Source organism: Cavia porcellus, unplaced genomic scaffold, assembly GCF_034190915.1.
Source record: "Cavia porcellus strain 051 isolate PalLab524CR breed Dunkin Hartley unplaced genomic scaffold, mCavPor4.1 scaffold_6, whole genome shotgun sequence".
Taxonomy (NCBI): domain Eukaryota; kingdom Metazoa; phylum Chordata; class Mammalia; order Rodentia; family Caviidae; genus Cavia; species Cavia porcellus.
This window is the reverse complement of record NW_026947489.1, coordinates 69,986,847-70,005,774: the sequence shown is the minus strand read 5'-3', so window position 1 is coordinate 70,005,774 and position 18,928 is coordinate 69,986,847. Positions and strand designations below refer to the sequence as shown.

At 45.7% G+C, this 18,928-nt stretch overlaps 1 protein-coding gene across 3 annotated transcripts in view; it reads right to left on the bottom strand.

Moving 5' to 3' along the window:
- Positions 1-18,928, bottom strand: part of Asic2 (acid sensing ion channel subunit 2) — a 1,050,952-nt gene that overhangs the window by 84,433 nt on the left and 947,591 nt on the right. For 2 of the 3 annotated variants that reach the window (XM_063250957.1, XM_063250956.1), the window contains exon 2: positions 3,093-3,243. The exons of the other annotated variant lie outside the window; for it this stretch is intronic. In XM_063250957.1, coding sequence (XP_063107027.1) covers positions 3,093-3,243 — 151 coding nt within the window. The remainder of the gene's footprint in view (positions 1-3,092; positions 3,244-18,928) is intronic. 3 annotated transcript variants of the gene reach the window in all.

Here is an 18,928-nt window from a genome sequence, read left to right as displayed (position 1 = left end):
ATATATCTCCTTTTTCTTGGAATTTAAGGTGGGGCTGCCAAGGAAGTAAGAGGGGGTCTGTGGGGCCACATGGCTCAGCAGGTCAGGAGGGCTGACTCCTGCGGACTGGGGCAGGGCCAGGCCTCCAGTGCTCAGAGGCCTCAGGACCCACTGGTGACCGGGCACTTAGATGTGTCCATGCCTCACAGACAAGCATCCTTTACCTGCTGAAGCCCACCCGGCATCCTCCCACAGGTGTACTGGCTTTATTCTCACTGCTGCAGGACCTACTCCTCTTCTGCTGGACTAGCAGACAAGCAACTTTGAGGTAAGCAGAGTCTCCAGGGGGAAGGTCATTTCTGGGGGCCTCTCAGCCTGAGGAAATGTATAATGGAGGAAGCCCTCCTGTAAGAATTTGGATGCTCTAGCTGTGGAAGTGATTGACTTAGTTTCTTTAATGTGGTCCAGAAGCTGTGCCTGCTACTCAGACCACAGTGTAGGGAAGACCAAGAAAGAGCAATTTCACAATCCCAGAAAGATTGGCAAGTGGTTGCCAAGGCAAAAACCCCCAAGAAACCCGCTGGAGCTGTGTGACGCTGTATCTCAGGGTCCTATCTGTGCTCCAACATAGTAGCCACTGGCCCTTGGGCTATTTAACTTTAGTAAAAATTCAGTAGTACAAAAAATTCAGTTTCTCAGGTTCCCTAGGTATACCTCAGTATCTTGGATGATACAGAGACCATTTCCATGATTCCAGAAAGTTTTGTTGCTCAGTGTTGATTAGTTTTTTCTCTAACTAGTTTATTTGCCTACCCTCAATCCCCACACAACCTGTTTTATACCCATCCTTCTTCACATAGCCTACTTCCCTGGCTACTCAGCCTCAAAGAAAATGGTTTAAGGGACAGCACTAGTCTATCACCTGGGGAGAGAGCAAGCTCCCAGCAGGAGGGAGATGAGAGTTCTCTTATAGATTCAGTGCACATATCTGGCTTCCTAGAGAGAGAACAAGCTCCAGAGAGGCAGGTTTTGGTCTTCTGTTTTCCGCATTTTTGACTATAGCCTGCGTGACAAGTTGCTTCTCACTACTGTGAATTTGTCCTGAATTTGTAGAGTTCATGGGCCAGTTGGTCTAACTGATTGACCAGATGCTTAGGTCACTACAGTCTTGGCTTGGTCATGAAGTTACTGCATGACTTTCACTGTATCATTTCGTTCCACTCCACAGGGGAATGAATAGGTTGGCTTGATCTAGTACCATGGAGATGAAATCAGAGGTTCTTTCCTGGGCTGACCACCTTGTAGCTTTGGTAGGCAGAAGGCAGACTTCTGAGGGTGACCCAGAGACCTCCCTTTTAGCTAATTTCTGCTTTGGTCTTGGGTGTAGTAGTCTCTGGGACTCACTTTCTTTCCTTATTTCTCTCTTTTCCTCTAAGTGATTCTATATGAAAATATGTTTTGGTGCCTCCAAGAAGGGCTACTTTTTGGGGACCCAGTTCCCCTAGGACACAGGCTTTTTTCAAAGCCTAATAATTACAGGACACAACCTGGCCTCACCATGCTTTGGAAATCCAGGCCCTGTCCACCAGCTCTCAGGGGTGTGGGAGCTCAGCACGAACATAAACCTTCATCCCACTGCATCTGAAGCTGGAGGGGAGGGTGCTTAATTTAGCAAACTAGACAGGCTCAATGGAGCATCACCTCAGCAGGCACGGACGGGGCTGGGAGTGCCCTGGAACTTGAGGTAAGCTGCCACAAGGCATCACTGTGGTGATGTGTGGGAGGTCATTTTTCAGCTGATGGGGCTGAAGACTCACCATTGTGTGAGGTCAGTGGACAGGCTCACCTTTCCCTATCAGGGAGCTCAAGCAGGAGGTGCTGGGGGGAAGTTGAGAGTGTGCTGGTGGGTAGGGAGCAGGGAGTTGGCAGGCAGCATCTGCCAGGTGGGAGCCCTCACCACCTCAGCAGTGAGGCCATGTCTCAGGTTCCTCTTCCCTTGGAGGAGTTGCAGATGAGGGCAGCAGGGCGGAGGGGGTGGGCTGCTCACCTCCACTCCTCCCTCAGCTCCAGCCTCAGCGACCAGGAGCCTCCTGTTGGCTTTTCTCTCCCCTCCCCTTGCTCTGGGCCCTCCCAGTCTCATTTCTTGACCACCTTCTGTTATACCCCTTGCTGTGCCCTGAGGGCAGTAAGACTTTTATTTTAGGTCTCCTTGGCACCTCTTGACCTTTGTTTCCTGCTGAAACTCTAAGGTTTCAGCATTCCTTGGTTTATGGCTGCATCACACCAATTTCTGCTTCTGGCACATTATCTTCTCTTCTGTCTGATCTTCCTGTGCCTTCTTAGGGCGACTCTTGTGATGACATCAGGCCCATCAGATCATCAAGGACAATATCAAGACCTCATTCAAACACTCCAACACCAAAACACTTTCCCTGAACTCCAGTCCCTGTAATGTAGTGTTCTTCACTAGATTGTGAATAAAGACTTGGTCTTTTTCACTTTAACACCCTCACCTTGGTGTGAAGTCATATTTAATGAGTAGTTTGTGGAATAAGACAATGAGTGCATTAATTAAGCTCAGGGCCCTACACATGAGTGCACCAGGAGCTTGCACAATCATAGTGCTGGTTCCCCCAATCCATGTCCTTTGGATTTCCAACACCTCACAGCTTCTCCACTTTGCACAGGTGAGCAAGAGCCTGCTCTCATTTTGCTTGGCCCTTCCAACTGGGTTGAGTATTTGGGATGGCTGGGAGAGGAAGGGCTGGTTTACCCCATCCTCCCCTCCTGAAATCAGGCTATGCACTACTCAACCATACCAGCTCCTTTAAGTCTGTCTCCATGCTTCCTCTCACCTACCTTCTTGCCTACAGTCCCTCTCCAGTATTTCTACTATCTGCGCCTCTCCGACCTAGTGAAATCTGAGGAAACCCAGGGCCTCACAGCTCATTTCCAGGGCATTTTCATCATCTTCTGGTACACTGTCAGTCCCTTGTTGGATGGCAGTCTTTCTAGGGTGGGCCAAGACAGCCCACCTGGATCACACCAGCCTTTCTAAGCAGGGCCTGTATCCTTTGCCCCGCCCAGTGTCCCAGTCCCTGGGCCCAGCTCACCTGTCTCTCCCCAGATGGGCAGGTACTCATCTTGCTGAATGTCCAGCATGATCTCCAGCCCGTTGCCCGTCCCCCCCTTGACCGTGGTGAGCAGAGGCTTGCCATCCTCGCCTGAGTTAAACATGTAACACTTCCCATATTTTGTAAACACCTGAAGGAGAAAAGAGAGAGAGAGAAGCACATGTTGACTTTTCACTGGGCTTCAGGGATCAGTGAGAACTAGAACTCCCACAGTAGGTCAGGGGCCCCCCAGTCCATCACAGTCAACCCTTCTTGAGGCCAATGACTCCTCACTTCTGCTAAGGGCTGGACTTTTGCCAAGAGTGGGGATGGCATCAAAGAATAGATCTGGATATCCTGTGGAGTTTGTTGAATGGGATCTGGTCTGTTCGCTCCTATGAAGTCTTTCCACTTCCAAGCATTGAATAACATCTGTCAACTCCTGATCCTCCAGCTAAACTTCCAGCCATGGCTCTCTTCTGGGCTATGAAAAACAGATCTGATTGCCAGCTAAGCATCGTCTCAAGGTCCCAGAGACATTCCATGCTCAGTGTGTCCCAGAGAGACAGATCTACCTCTGCTTCCCTCCTCTCATCAGGCAGTTACGCCACACCTCTCTGACAGCAGCATCACCAGCCAGGGGTTCAAGTTGGACCCTCACAGTCACGCTGTTCACTTTTCCTCTTCCTTACACCTATGGGTAACCAACCAGCAAGACTACCTTGAATTTGGCCTTTTCTCCTCTATACTTCTGTAATTTAGGACCCATGCATTTCTTGCCTGGCCTGCTCTGGTGATCCCAGCAGGAGACCCAGCAGTTGGATCCCAGACAACTTTGCTAGCTCATTTTCTAAGCTAACTCTTACTGAACTGCAAGCCTGATTACATTAATCCTGTGCTAATCTGCCTGGGCTCCCTTATCCTCTCTTGGCTAAAACCCAGAGCCTTTGTACTCTGTCTTCTGTGAAGCAATCTGCCTACTTCTTTTACTTTCCATCCTTCTGTTTACCATGAAGCCTACAAGTGTCGGCTGGAGGTACATCCCATGGGTTCAGGGACTGCGTCTGCTCCCATCATACCTTGCTTTGTTGGCTAGTGTGGTGCCTAGTACATGGCAAAGCTCCATAAAAGTACGCTAAAAGAATGAATGAATGAGTGGCTGGTAGAGCCTGACCAAAAAAATCTTGCAATACCCTGGGACATACCCAGCTGGCTCACACACGACTGGCTTTCTACTTGCTAACTCCTCTCATTTCTCACTCTGCCTGAATATTCTCAATAGGTCTCTGTTTGGGCAACCTCTAACTGTTTTTCAAGATTGGGTCAATGCAACTCGTCTTCCAGGAAACCTTCCTGAAATCCTAGTGCAAGCTGGGCTACTTTGCATTTTTGGTTTTCCTTATTCCTTTGCCATAGCACTTCCTGCATAGCAGTACCTGAGTAATTGGCTCTGATACTGCTTCCCGTTTTTCAAATCCTAGCACTTAGTATGTTGCTGCCACTAAAGGGGCTGAGGCTACTTTAGCTTGATGAAAGCATGATTATAAAGATGCAATATGTTGGTGTGGAAAAAGTTCAGGGCCAGAAATGCAGAGATCTCTGTTTTGCTTTCATTTTGTTGCTCACTAATCAAGTGATGTTGGGTGAGCTGAAAAAGCCCTGCAAGCCTCAGTTTTCCCATATACAAAGAGGGGATTTAAGTTGCTATCTTGACAGTAACTTGTCAAGGTTACTGAGAGGGTCAAATGAGGTAATGCATGCAAAATGCCTTTGAAAACTACAACAGCTTTTCTACAAATGCTATGGGTTATTATGATTATATAACTGCATTGGAATTTCTAGTTGAAGCCAAATTACATCCAGTGAAATTGGATTGGAATGTATCCAGGCTAATTGTATCAGATTCCTGCAGGCACTGAGATCCAGACCACTTCCCTGTCCCTGCACTGAGTGTTCTCATCCTACAGCCTGGGGGTTAGGGAGAGACCCTTTGGCTTCCCATTCTTCAGGAGGTAGGCTAATAGGAGATGTGAGAACTGCCTTTCTCATGCAGATCTTGATGACTAGATGGGAGGAAGAAAGATGACCTCTACCATGTGCCAGAAACTCATTTATGTTATTTTATTAACTCTCACAACTGTGATCATGTGTGGGTGGGACATAAATACTCAGAGAGGTTAAATGACTTGCCTAAGGCCGCACATGTAGTAAGTAGACAATCTAGTAGTCAAATCCATGTCTATCTGATTCTACTTTAAAATTTTTTTTTATTTTAAAGAGAATAAAACAAAACAGAACAGAACAATGCAAGCAACACAGGACTTCACAACAAGACAACAGGACATCAACAGTGGCTACCATAATGTCTCTTGTTTTCTTCTAAATAGTTAACCATACCTTCACACACAATAATAGCAAACATAACAAAATAGTATAAAACCATTCAAAAGAATGAAAGCATTACAGGACTTCAAAACCAGATAACAGGATGTCTGATTCTTATATATGTGGTCTTCTGGGTGTGATGTCCTGGGAGGATCATAAAGATGTTTGACATTGGGTCATTACCAACTGAAATATATATTACTGTTCTATGCCTCTTTTTTTTTCTATCAACCAGTCAATATTCAGATGCATGTACTCTTAGGATGTGCAAGGACTGTGGAGAATGCAAAAAAGTACAAGGCCTACCTTGTAAGAAGGGCTAGCAAAACACCAGGTTCTGTGCTTTTCTGTACTGAACAAAACAGCTCCAAGTCTCTGACTAGTTATACTATTTCAGAATAATCAAGCCTTACTCTCTCAGCTTCATAGTAGGGCCAAACAGCTGGAATTAGGCAAAGCCCAAAGCAAAAATAGTTTTTCAAAGACCTGAGTTTTATCATTACTGTTGCATATAACGATTGAATTTGGCTAGTGAACTTGTCCCTTGAAGGGGTGCTCTTGGCAACCACTGTAATGAGCAGATAAGAGCATTTTAGAGTTAGCACATTAATTATAAGGGGTTGGACACATCTGGAACTTTTCTTTATGGACACTGTAAATATCCCTGTCTCCAAAACTGCTTCAAGTTTTTATTTTCCTATTTATATAAAAAGTTTGTAAGCAAAAGTGAATTTCAGCTTAATATCAGGTGATTGCAAATTCCAACTGCCCTCATCTCTCCTCTCCTAGTGCTTGGTCCTTAAACTTCAGAATGTTGGGCTGGGCTTACAATATGGTGTCTTCTCCTGAAATTCCCTGTGATTCTTCCCCTTTAAACATGTTGAGTGTGCTAGGAAAGGTACTGACCCTCCTTGAGCTTCTGAAGATGATAAGAAAGTATGAGAACTGAAAGATTTCACTTATTTACCTTACTTTATAGATAAAGAAGAGAGGGACTTAAAGAGAGGCAGTGGCTTGCCTGAGTTTATAGTAAAGATTTATCCAACTAGGATGCTAACTCCTTGTCCAGCCTGTTGTCCTTCCTTTACTTCAGCCTCCTTGAGTTTCCCACACTCAGGAGGAGTCAGAGATTTTAGGGGATTGCTGTGGTCCCTCCCATCTGAACTTCAGTTGATCACTTGAGTGATGAATGGAGGCCAGTAAGCCATTCCTTTATGTACTGAGCCTTTCCATGTATGATTTCAGGGACCATTGAGTGTCTGTTCTGTGCAGACATGGAGTGGCATCTGAAGCCCTGGGTGTCATAGTCCTTCCCTCTACACAAGGGAGCCCACAGATCCTTACAGTGGGAGTGAACAAAGATTCACCACCTTGCTGTGCCTAGTATTCATCCTGACCTCAGTGGTGGTTTCTGCCGGTGTTCTGATTTCAGGCTGGTCTTTCCTGCTCCTTCTACTAGGGGTAGGGAGTTGGACCAATTTCATAAATGGGTCTGTCTGAGCTGTCCCAGGTCAGAGTTGGTCGGGGGTAGAGAGCCAGAGGGCAACTGTAGCCAAGGCTGAGAGAGATGGACAAGTGACAATCTATAACAGCCACATTCTTTACCAAATCAGTATCACCAAGAGGAAGGCCACAATGCAATGGGAGTTCCAGGTCCTCGTTAGAGTCCTAAGTGGTTCAGCCCATCTTCTTTCTTCCGCCATTATATCCTTCACACATACTGTTTTCTTCAGGCCCCAGGAGGTCAGTGAGCTCCGTTGTACATACTGTTTCTCCTGTCTAGAATGTTCTTTGCACATACTTTGCTTGGTCAACCTCTGCTCAGGTCTCAGCTTGACAAACATTTCTGAAAGGATATGCCTGACCATCCTGCCCTGGCTCCTATGGGGCCCTGATCCCCAATCTCCCAAATGAATGCATGGTGAAGGCTTAAATAAATGAGACAAGTGGTATGATTTTAGGGCTCCAGGAGGGTCAAAACCCTTAGCTGAGTTTGAGATGCTGAGGGCTAAGACAGAGACTTCTCTGGACCGCTCATATTTATTAGGTCCAAACAAAGAGTGGGGAAGCCGAAGAAAGTGTAGGCAATGAGCAGGATCTTGGGAGTCAGTTCAAGGATGTCTCCAAGTAATAAATCATGTCATTTAGGAGAATCGTCTTATCTCCATGATGACATGCTAGGAGTAAGATTGTAGGAGTAATTCCTGCAGCTATAGTCTCTATCTACCTAATTGATGTTTGAACCAAGTGTCTGTAGCTGTGGCCTTGTCTTGCCCTTTGAGATATCTCTGGCTCACAGGCCACTACAGGCCTCAGCCAAGACCAGAGATTCATAGAGGTTCACTTACTATGAATCAACTCCCATCGCTAGCCAAGGGGCCTAGGCCTAGGCCTAGGACAGACCAACAGGTAAACATAGAAAGCCAATGAGTTAATTTTAAATCCTGCTTGGAGCCACTTTGTAGTGGTCTTCAACAGGCTCATTTTTTTACTTAAATTGGGGCTTCTTGTTTCCCAATATGTGACTATTTCTGAACATGTCTTCCATGTTTTATATAAAGCATCAAGGGTGCAGAGATAGTGTCTGTTTTGTAGAATGAAAGAATGAGCCCTACAATGCTCAGAATTCCATTGTCTACTACTAGAAGGTGCCCTTGGTGCTGGCTGACCATACTTGGCTCTGGCCAGAGCTCATGCTGACATCTTGTCCTGCTCCTTTTCTCGGCTGTGGCCTGCTCAGTTTCCCTTTTATTTGTACATCCCTAAAAAGGCAGCAGAGGAAACAGTGCTTTCACGAATATAGAGGATGGGGGATAGTTTACCTTTGTGGGTGCAGGCAAAGGAGCCTGGGAAAAGCCACTACCTGCTAGTTCCATGTTTTTGCCAGCTGCTCCTGTCTGGCTTTCAGAGAATTATTTTTTTGCTCTGCTCAGTATCAAAGGCTGCTGAGCTATTTGCACAGAGCACAATTTTGCTACAAACTTGGGACAAGATGAGGCTCTCCTTCCTCATTTAGGACATAATGCCGTGTAAGTGTAACACACACTTCAAATTTATGCCTTATTTCCCCAGCCAGAAAACACAATTTATTTAAGTCCAGCCTGTCAGGCCGAGCTCTCTGCCTTTCCAGACCTGCCATTCTTCTGGGCATTTCTGTGTCTTCCTGGGGGAGAGCTGACAGCCCCATTGTGGGAGGCAGGGGTGGATTAGCTGGGTTGCTAGAAATCTAGACTTGCACTTAGTTGAACTGGTTTGTAAGAATTAAGAAAGGTGTGTATTTCAAGTGGAATTTCTTGGAGTAAGACTGGCTCCTGAGATAAAACTGGGCCCTGCAATCTTCAGCCTCATCGCTTACATTTGATTGATGTATTATCCCTTTGAGACCACACTGTATTCTTTCAACTTTGGTAATGGCTCTGTGAAGCTGGGAGGAAGGAAGCCAACAATTCCTAAGCTTCTACTCTGTGCCACCCTGTCTTGGTACTTCCGCAGGTGTTTCCTCTTAATTACAGTCCCAGTCACCCTGGTTGGGAGGCTTTTTGTAGTCACATCCCCACTGCAGAGTCGAGGAAACTGAGGCTCCTGAAAGTCACAGGAGCCTACCTACCAGGAGGTAGTAGGGCCGAGACTTCTAGGTGAAGCCTTCCCATTGAGGAACTTAAAAGGAGCGAACAATGGGACGTGGATCTTGACAAGACGGGATCAAGGCAGTTTACTGGTCATGTCATGTATCAGCCTCAACTCCAGTTTCCTCTTTTGCAGACTGGGCATCAAAATCTCGCCATGTGGCTGTAGGGCCTAACAGAATGGGAGTGAATTTGTTTGGAAGATGGCATAATAGATATCTGCAATCGCTATGGACCATATCAACGGAAAAAGCTGTGTGTCTGCTTTTAGCTGTTAGACTGTGGAGAGATGGGGTGGGTTAGGGTTGAACTGAAAAATAAGGTCATTGGGATTCCTGTCTTGTTTATGCCCTACAACAGTAGTATGTTAGTTTATTTACTGGCTGATTGATTGATTGGTATTGAGGATTAAACCAAAGGCCTTCACACTGAGCCACATCATTAGCCCTTTCCTTCCTTTTTATTTTAGATAGGGTTCCACTAAGTTGCTAAGTTGCCCAGGCTGGACTTGAACTTGTGATCCTCTTGCCTCAACCTTCCAGAATGCTGGAATTATAAGCATGTATCATGGTGCCTGGCTTCAAGTTTTATTTTAAAGGAATTAGAGGATATTAAAAGAGCGATGTTCCACTGACTGCTTATTCCCTACTAATGTTCATTCTGCTGCTCAATGCCCTGGGGCTATGGAGCTCTGTGGGAAGGGGGATGCTTCAGTGCGCAAAGCCCACTGTGAAAATCTACATTTGAATGCCAGCAGCCAAACTGTAACCAGTTACTGGGACAGCAGATACTGCCTTTCAGAGGTTGGCATATTCTAAATCCATAAAACATGGAAGTAATGATAGGAAGAGCATCTTCCTGTCTTTCTAGTAACTCTGAAAGGAATGCTGAAAGCACAGACCAAATTTGTTGCTTCCTTATCCCATACCTTCAGTGCTGATCACTGTGTATGTATTGTTATTAATTTATCTTGCGAGATTCGTATTGTAACCCCATTTTGCAGATAAGGAAAGTGAGGCCCAGAGACTTTTAGCCAGGTCACAGAGCTGGTAAATTAAGAATTCAGGGTGAAATGTGTATTTCCTCCACTCTCCCTAGTAGCTACAACACATGCCTTCACTGTCTTCAACCTGCTATGGTCCTTGTAGACTGGTGAGACTGCTGTTTCTTTGACATGAAGACTGTCCTACTTGGCAGGGGAGGAGGCTCATCTCAAGGCCAGAAGAATTCTAAAAAAGTGCTAGACACTAAGTCTTTTCTGAACTTTTCATATTGCGTGCAAGGAGTGCAAGGCTCAGAGGGGTGAAGCGTCTTACCCCAGGCTACAAAGCCAGTTTGGAGGCAGCATTGGGATGTGACCTGGGTTTGATGGAAAAGCCTTCCATTTGAACATATCAGGAACTGGACAAAATGGGTGGGATCCCTTTCCTGGGACACTGAGCTCTGGAATAAGGGTAAGACCTATAACTGCTGCCTGGCTGCCCAGGGCAGGATGTGACCTGGTGGGTGCCCTGCCTTAAGGAATATATTAGCCAGCTTTTCATGGCTGGGACAAAACACTGCCTAAAGGAGAACAGGTCTGTTTTGGCCCACAGTCTTAGAAATTTCACTTCAGGCCAGCTGCCTTTGAGATAGAAACACTGCAGTAGAGGGGTCCACCCATATGCACCCAGAAGTGTTCTCTACTCATTTCCTAGATGGTTTTCAAGCCAATCAAGTTGAAAATCAAGATTAACCATCACACAGTGTATGAGAAATGCAAAGTGGAGCCCTTTCCAGGAAAGGTTAGGAACGGCTGATATTCATGAAGACACAGCTTTCTGGTCCAATTAAAAGTGCAAACAACATTTCTACACCATGTACCTACTTAAGAAAATAAATTATGGATAAACCTTCTTAGAGCTGCTGAAGCATCTACCAGCACATAAGTAGGACTGCAAGCTTCAAACCTTCTAACCTACTCATTAATCCTGAGCTTTAGGGCATCTTCTAGGCAACGAGTTTCTCCTCTTTTCCTGCTTATTACACTTCAAGAAAATGAAATTGCACCACCACAAAATGCCTCTAACACAGCCCTTTTTCCTCTTTCCTTGAGTTGATCCAGCTTTCCTCTTAATGCAGTTACTAACATTTCTCATTAGGCTGTTTTCAAAATAATATGTTTGTGAAAGCCAAACATTTAGTGTTGTTTTTCTCTTTCAAGCACATGCATTTTGCACAATAGGGAAGTGAAAACATCTGAGAAATGGGTTACCAGGCTTCTGGCAAACAAAATAAGTCTGCCTTTGTTTCCTGAAGCTACAATTAATGTGTCTGAAATGAAATACAGCTGGAGAGGTGTATTAGCAGGAAGCTGCATGGATGGTTAGCTCTTTGAAGGCAAGGACTGCATCTTATTAAAAACCCGGCTTGCTCATGCATCTGCCCCTGCAGTGAGAACTTCTGACCACCTGTTACATTCTAAGAAATACTATATGACTATATTCCCCACTCTCCAGGAGACTGAAAAAGGTAATTTCAACAAATATCCCCCAAAACCCCTCTGTGTGGCAGGGGCCATTCCTGGGAATGAAGGAAATGAGAACACAATTCTGCTCTATCCCCTTTCCTCATTAGAAGGTTGCTTGTCTTTTCCAGGACAACATTCATATTATTTCTCTCTGAGGTTAATTTTCTGGAAGGAAAGAGGTGAACGAACAATGACTGAGAATGTGTCAGTGTAAACACTGCACTGATTACGCTAAACTTTCAAGGTTCACAAAGTTCTTTGATGTAGGTATTACTCTCCCTGACTTCCAGATGGGGAAACAGAGGCCCTGAAGGGTTTGCTGCCCTGTTTGAGATCCCAGAGCTACAACATTGTCTTGTCTACTGCATCCCTTTTTAGGCAGACCTTGTAGAAGGCATCTGAGCATTATTTGTGCATCTGATACGGGTAATGTGAGCCTCCTCCTTCATGCTCTGGAGCCCATCTGCTGGGATGTGACATTTCCTGTGCAGGATTCACTAAGAGGCAGAAGCCCTCTCATCTCCTGTCTCCAAGACTGAAGCACACCCATGGCGTTTTCTGCCAGGCAACTGTCCAGACAGCTTCAGATTGTGCAGGAGATGTGAGAGTGCCTTGTAGAAAAAAAAGAGCATCAAGTGATGGCAAATCTGTCTGTCTTCTGCGAAAACAGCAGGAAAGAAGCCACGGAGGGAGCCACACTGAGTGCTTCTTTCATTTGAACAACTTGGCCAGCGAATGTTCTCTTGATGGGCTACACATGGAGGCAGCTTGAAGGCATTCCGCGCAGTCACCTGGAAAGATGTTCAAAATGCCAGACCTCTGCTGAAGAATTCCTCCTGACAGCTTGTCTGAGAATTCCAAATTGAGTCTATTTGGAGATTATGAAGTGGGATGTGGGCACCAGAAGCCTTTTAAGTTGGGCTGCAGCTCCACTGGTTAGGGGAGGGGGCCAGCAGGTGTCTGAGCTTGATGGAAATTTCAAACGGGACACAATGACAGGTCTGTTGCTCTTCCTTTCATGTCCCTGCAGTCTCCTGGAGCCAAAGTGTTGTGGGAATGCACAGAAAGGAACCACCTAGAGGGCTGTGTTGGTGATGGGGATGTTGTAGAATGCTCTCTATGGACAGCGGTGGCTATACCAGTGGTATTTAGTGGGTTTAGGCAGACTCCCTCATCTGGCTCATGGTTTTAGTGGGCCTGTGCTAATGCCAGCAGTGCCAATCCCTGCTCCTGGTCTCTACCTGTCTATTCCTCATTTCTTCTTCTTTCCACTAACACCTTTAGTTAGACAACAGTTGGTTCTACTGAAGGACAGGCAGGATTGGTGGACAGATCAGACTTAAAAGTCAGATTATCCTGGCTGTGCACTTACGTGCCAGGCACTGTGACAATCAATAATGAAGCACAGCTGTCAGTGGGTCATTATTAATAGAGATGCAGTGACTGAGAAACTGGCATTCATTCTCATCAGCTTCAGAAGCCTCCCTGAACCTAGCCTTCTGATCTGCCTGCCACTAGCACATCATCAAGTCAAAACCAGAACACAGAGCCAAGACAAGTAAACTAAGAAGGAGCACCTTTCTAGTGAGTCATGCCAGGTTGCTGAGAGCATCCTGTTAGATGTGGCCAACTGTAGGGAGCAGGATCCTTCCAGGAGGAGAGGGGCCTAGAGGAAAGGGAGGGAAAAATGTGGACACCAACTGTCCAAGTCCCTTATCTTTGCCCTGCTCCTGCTGTCCTACTCTCTACTTCTAATCCTACTGACATGATTGCTGCTGTCCCAGTCCTGCTCCCATTCCCAGGAACGAGGCCCAGCAGCCCTGCACTCCAGAGCAGCCCTAGTCCTACCATATTTGTGGAGCACACCTTGGTCCTCATTCTGATCACCAATGAGAATGGATGTGAAGTGCCCAACAGCAGGTACTCACTAGATAAAATGAGCCAGTGTCATTATTATGACACTTGATCTTAGCCAAAAGGCCAAGAAACAATTTAAATCATTATTACTAACACAGCTTCTGTTTCTGAGCTCTGAATCTGAGCTCCTATAAAATGTGATTTCTTCTTTTATGGGTTCCAGTATGGGATAAATAAATTTATGGGATATAATGTGATAAATTTATGGGATATAATGTGATGCTTTGATACATGGGCACATTACAGAATGATCAAATGAAGCTAATTAACATATTTACCATCTGAAATACTTATCACTTCTTTGAGGTAAAAACATTCAAAATTCATCCTGTGAACAATTTTGAAATATACAATACACGTTTGTTAACTATAGCACCATGCCGTACTGTAGCTCAACATCACTGATCCCTCATGTCTGACTGAAACTTTATACCTTTGACCATGTCCTCCCTTTCCCTGCCCACTCTCTAACTCACATACCAACATCCCACCCCAGTCTCTGGTAACCACCATGACAAATGGCCAACAGATACTTGAAAAAATGCTTATTATCACTAATCATCAGGGGAATGGAATGCAAATTAAAACCACTGGAGATATCACTCCACAGCCATTAGATTGGCTATTATCAGAAAGATAAATGATAACCAGCATTGGCAAGATAGTGGAGAAAAAAGACCAGTACATGGTATAATGGGAAATGTACATCAGTATAGCCATTTGGGAAAACAGGATGGAGGGTCTTCAAAAAACTAACACTAAAAATTAGTGTATGATTGAGCAATCCCACTTGTGGGTATATATCCAAAGGTACTGAATTGGTACGTCAAAGAGATATGTTCTCTCCTGTGTTCACTGAAGCCAAGATATGGAATCAATTGGGGTACCCACCAGGTGGATGAAAGAGTAAAGAAAATGTGATATATATGCACAATGAAATACTGAGTAGTATATAAGGCTGAATAGCCTTTAAAAGAGAGATTCTGTCTGGCAACAATAGGGATAAATCAGGAAAAAATTAGGCCCGAAGCAGTAAGTCAGACACAGGCCAATATTGCCTATTCTCACTTTGTGGAAAATTAGGGAATCAAATATAGAGAGTATGGGAGGCTGTGGCAGCAGGATCACTGCAAGTTTGAGGGCAGCATGGGCCACACCGTGAGTTCAAGGCCAATCTGGACTACACAGTGAGATGTTGTCTCAAAAAAGAAAAAAAAAAAAAAAAAAAAGACTACACTTATGGTGACCACTGAAAGTTCTCTTTATAGTTTGCTTGCCTGATTCTGCCTCTCATTTCTGCCTGTTGGATTTCTAGGAATATAGGCCTGCTGAGTTTTCCTGTAGCCCTGTCCAGAGCTTTTGTAAAACATTCCCAGGCCATTCTTGCAGAGGAAGTTTGTGTTACCTTAGCTAGCTATTTTTGCCCAGCAGAAGTTCACTTTCTCATCTTACCGGTGCTAATCCCAGGGGTGTGAGTGGTCTTGTCTTCCCCAAGATGAGTGTGTTTTATACTAGATGATGCTCAGATAAGACACAGATCATTCCTGGTGCCTGTCTCCCGCCATACCTGATGGGAATCTGCTTCCTTCTGGCAGGTGTAGGATGGCGCAGAGGACAGGAGGATCTCAGAAATGTGTTTTGTTGTGTTCCTGGTTAATTTTGCATAATTCTTTAGGGCTACATTGAATGCAATGCATCAGTGGAAACCAAATGATGGTTTATGATGTTTACAGAGCAAAAGCAGATGTTCCAATTAATGCTGGGGAAGAATAATCCCATGATATGTTGATTCTAAAAGCTGATCAAGAAAAGGTCAAATAGGTAGCTTCCCATATGGCACTGAAATCCTCATACCACATTCTTACTGAGGTTATGTTTTTCCATTAAGAACACAGTTCAGCTTTTCCAGGAACTGCTCAGAGAATGTCATTGTCTTCTCCTCCTTCCCCGTGACTGGTCTGGGTGGCTGAGAACATATAGTTTTAGTAATAAAGCTTGCATTACGAATTTCAAAACCATCACAGAATCATGAACAGAGATGGATTTTTGTAGTATAACCACACTGCTTTCCTGAAAAGTGGAATTGAAACCTGGCTGGGAGATATGCACCATGCATGATGCCATTCTCCTTCCTAGACCCACAGAGGACACAACTGATGAATCTTAGCACACTTTCCCCCTTGGGTCTCACAGTGGTTTTCAGTCCAACAATTCTGGTTGCCACTATAGGTCTGTTGGAGTTGGAAAGTATGAAGAATTCTATTTGCCATTCATTATTTGCCTGAAGAATCCAAGTTGTGCTGTGGGGCTGGTGTTTTTGTTACAAGGTCCATTGCCTGGAAGTAGGAGACAGTTTGAGGAGGTGCCAGAGGGCAGTGTAAGGAACACGGTTTTGGGTGATTAGGTTTTATAGAAGCAGAGGAAGCACTTAATTAAAAACATTGCAGAGACGTGGCCCACACACTAAAGTGAAGACAGCACAAGCTTTGGAATCAAATCCCAATCCTGCCATGCAGTAGCTTTACAGTTGTGCTCACATTTCTTGAGCATATGGATGCCTTGCTGGCTAGGGCTGGCTGGGAGACCCCCAAGTGAGTGTGGTTCTCATTGTGCCACAGTTCCTTGACTTAAGATCTAGATACCCAACAGCCTAAGATGACAGACAACACATTCTTTAGTTCATTCTACAGCTAATGAGCAAGCACTGTACATCAAATACAGTGCTAGGTTCTGGAACTGCACAGACAAATGACATGAACTCTACCATCAGGTACCTCATGAACTGTGGGGGTAGAAGTGGAGATAAAACAGCTTAAAATCACCAGGGAGATAAAGCATCTGTGATGCCATCACAGAGTCATACGCATCAATGTGCAGAATGCAACTCGTTAGGACAAATTCCAGAAAGCTATGTCCACCCATGAGGCTGTTTCCAGCCTGCTGCTCCATATGAGCTTGTGCATCTGAAGCAGGGCGTATTGTCAGCTACTGGTTTTACATTAGCATGCCTTACAGCCTGCCTTTCTCGTCCTCCCCAAGCCCCTCAGCCAGCCCAGACTCCAATCCTTCCTCATCTCCAGAGCAGGAGGCAAAGGAAGACCCAGGGTACAGATGAAAGAAGGCACTCACTTTAAGGGGCTATCTGTGCACTGACTGAGAGTGGGCATTCCCTGAAGTTTTGTCTGGTCCTAGATTCTGGTATAATCAGATGAAGATAGATGTGTGATAAAAGCAACATGAAAGCTGATTTTCTCAACAAATTTTCAAAACAGACATAGCTTCCATTTTAAAGATGAGGAGACTGAGACTCAGAGAAGGTGAGATACTTGACAGGAACTGTGGAGGGGTGAGTTACATGCAGGAGCTCTGAAAAAACAGATTTTGTTCTTATTATGATGGAGCTGACTGTGAGTCCCAGTTTTACCAGTTCTGAACCATGTGACCTTGGAACCATTACTTATTTTCTCTGATCTTCTGTTTCCTCCTTGAAGAATGGGCATAACAATACTCCTCCAGGTTACATGGGAATGAACTCCAGGCTCTTCCATTTCTGACCCTGAGCAGCTGCTTGATCACATGTCAGATGGTTTGGCCATGCCTCCCTCACCCAGTTGCCCTGAGGACCAAGTGAAATGAAGGGTGTGCGGACTGACGGTGAGTTCTGAAGAGCTCTGTGGAGGATCAAATGTGGGTTCCTCAATTGTCTTTGTGGTGGCTCTAGCTCTCTCCAGTGTCTGTGCTGAGATGGGAAATGTACTCATGTCTCTTTGGGGAGTACTGTTGGAGATCTCTAGTGGTTGCTGTAGATGTGTTCCAGAATGACAGCTGAGATGAATCTCTGCTACATGGCTGGTGCTCTGCCAGGAACTTCACACATGAGACCCCATCTGAATCTCCAAGCAGTGCAATCCCCAAGTGTCTGCACAACTCACCAGGCATCCTGCAACAAGCTGGAGGCAGCCCTAGGACCTGCACTCTGTCCAACTGATGGAGTGGCCTGGGCTCTGTGCATACCACTCTGCAGACTATAAAACGCTAACAGAAAATACATGCTTGTGTTTCTTAGGAATGGAACAAACCCTAAGATTTGCACTTGGGTGTATTCCAATGTGCTGACATGTAAATTTGTCTAACTGCCAGCCAATTTCTGAAAACTTGAGTGCCCATTATGTCCAAGCACGATTGATGGTGGCTTGGGACTCTTCAGTATGGCCCGGTGCTGTTTCTGATAAATGATATGAATCTTTATTACACTCCAAAGACTTCCCAACCTTGTTCAACAAACCTAAAGAATTGAGAGCCACAGGTGAGTGGCTCTCTGTAAGTCTTCTTGACTCTGTTTTGAAAATATTCCTCCAGTTAGTATCTCTCCTTGGAGCCCTGTGTGATTTCTATGATGCTAGAGGCAGAATTCATCACCTCTGACCCTTATGCTGTATGGCCTCTTGCCCTCTCTCTGGTGCCCATTCAAGGTCCACACAGCAGCCAGGGGTGTCTCTTTTTGGAACAGATCCTTCTTAATCCCTTCCATGGCTCCAGACTCATGGTTTGGCTGGCACATAAGCATGCCAGGACCCGGGGCCCCCACAACTCCTTCCAGCCACTCCTCTCCTAGCCCCAGAAGTGAGCTTTGCCCAGCACGGCCTTCCCCAATGGGCTACTCCCTTCAGATACGCTGACTCCTCTGCTCTGGGCTCCTCTCTTACACCAGGCTGGTGTTGCCTCATCCTTCAGACTCCTGCTGAGTACACTCCCTCCAGAAAGCCTTCCATGACTTTTTCCTCTCCCTCAGGATGGGTTGGTGCCCTCCTTGGGGCTTTGGCAGCACCCTTTGTTCGCCTCCACCCCATCACACTGGCCGACCTACCTCTATGTGAACTTCACAGCTCAGCTGGTGCCTCTAAATCAGGGCTGAGTCAGAGTAAGAAAGTCCCTTCCACGGCTCCGTGAATGGCGTATTTGTGTGACCACCTGGTGGACACCTGTCTCTCCACACTGGACTGTAAGCTGTCCACTGTCTCACTTTCCCTCAGGGACCAGGTACCCCTGAAACTGCCAGGAGAGAGTGACTTGCAGGCAGGGGCCTGATCCAGCAGTGTTATAGGAATCACGGAGAAGTGAAGGGGGCAAAAGAAGTTGGATTTTCACAGTTTGGCAGAGCCCAAAGGTCACTTGTGGGGAGCTCTGGAGCTGGCGGGGCTCTTCAGAGATATCCTCACTGCACACTGAGATGAGGAGGCAGCTCTTTCCCCTACTGGGTTTGTATCACCCTGGGGAGAAGACACAACCCTGGGCAAGGTGTCTCTCTTTACTTTAGAGCAATTCCCAGAGAGAGAATTTCTCGAGTGGAGAGCTGCCAGCCACCAACACCCCCAGTTGCTGCGTACATGGATGACTTA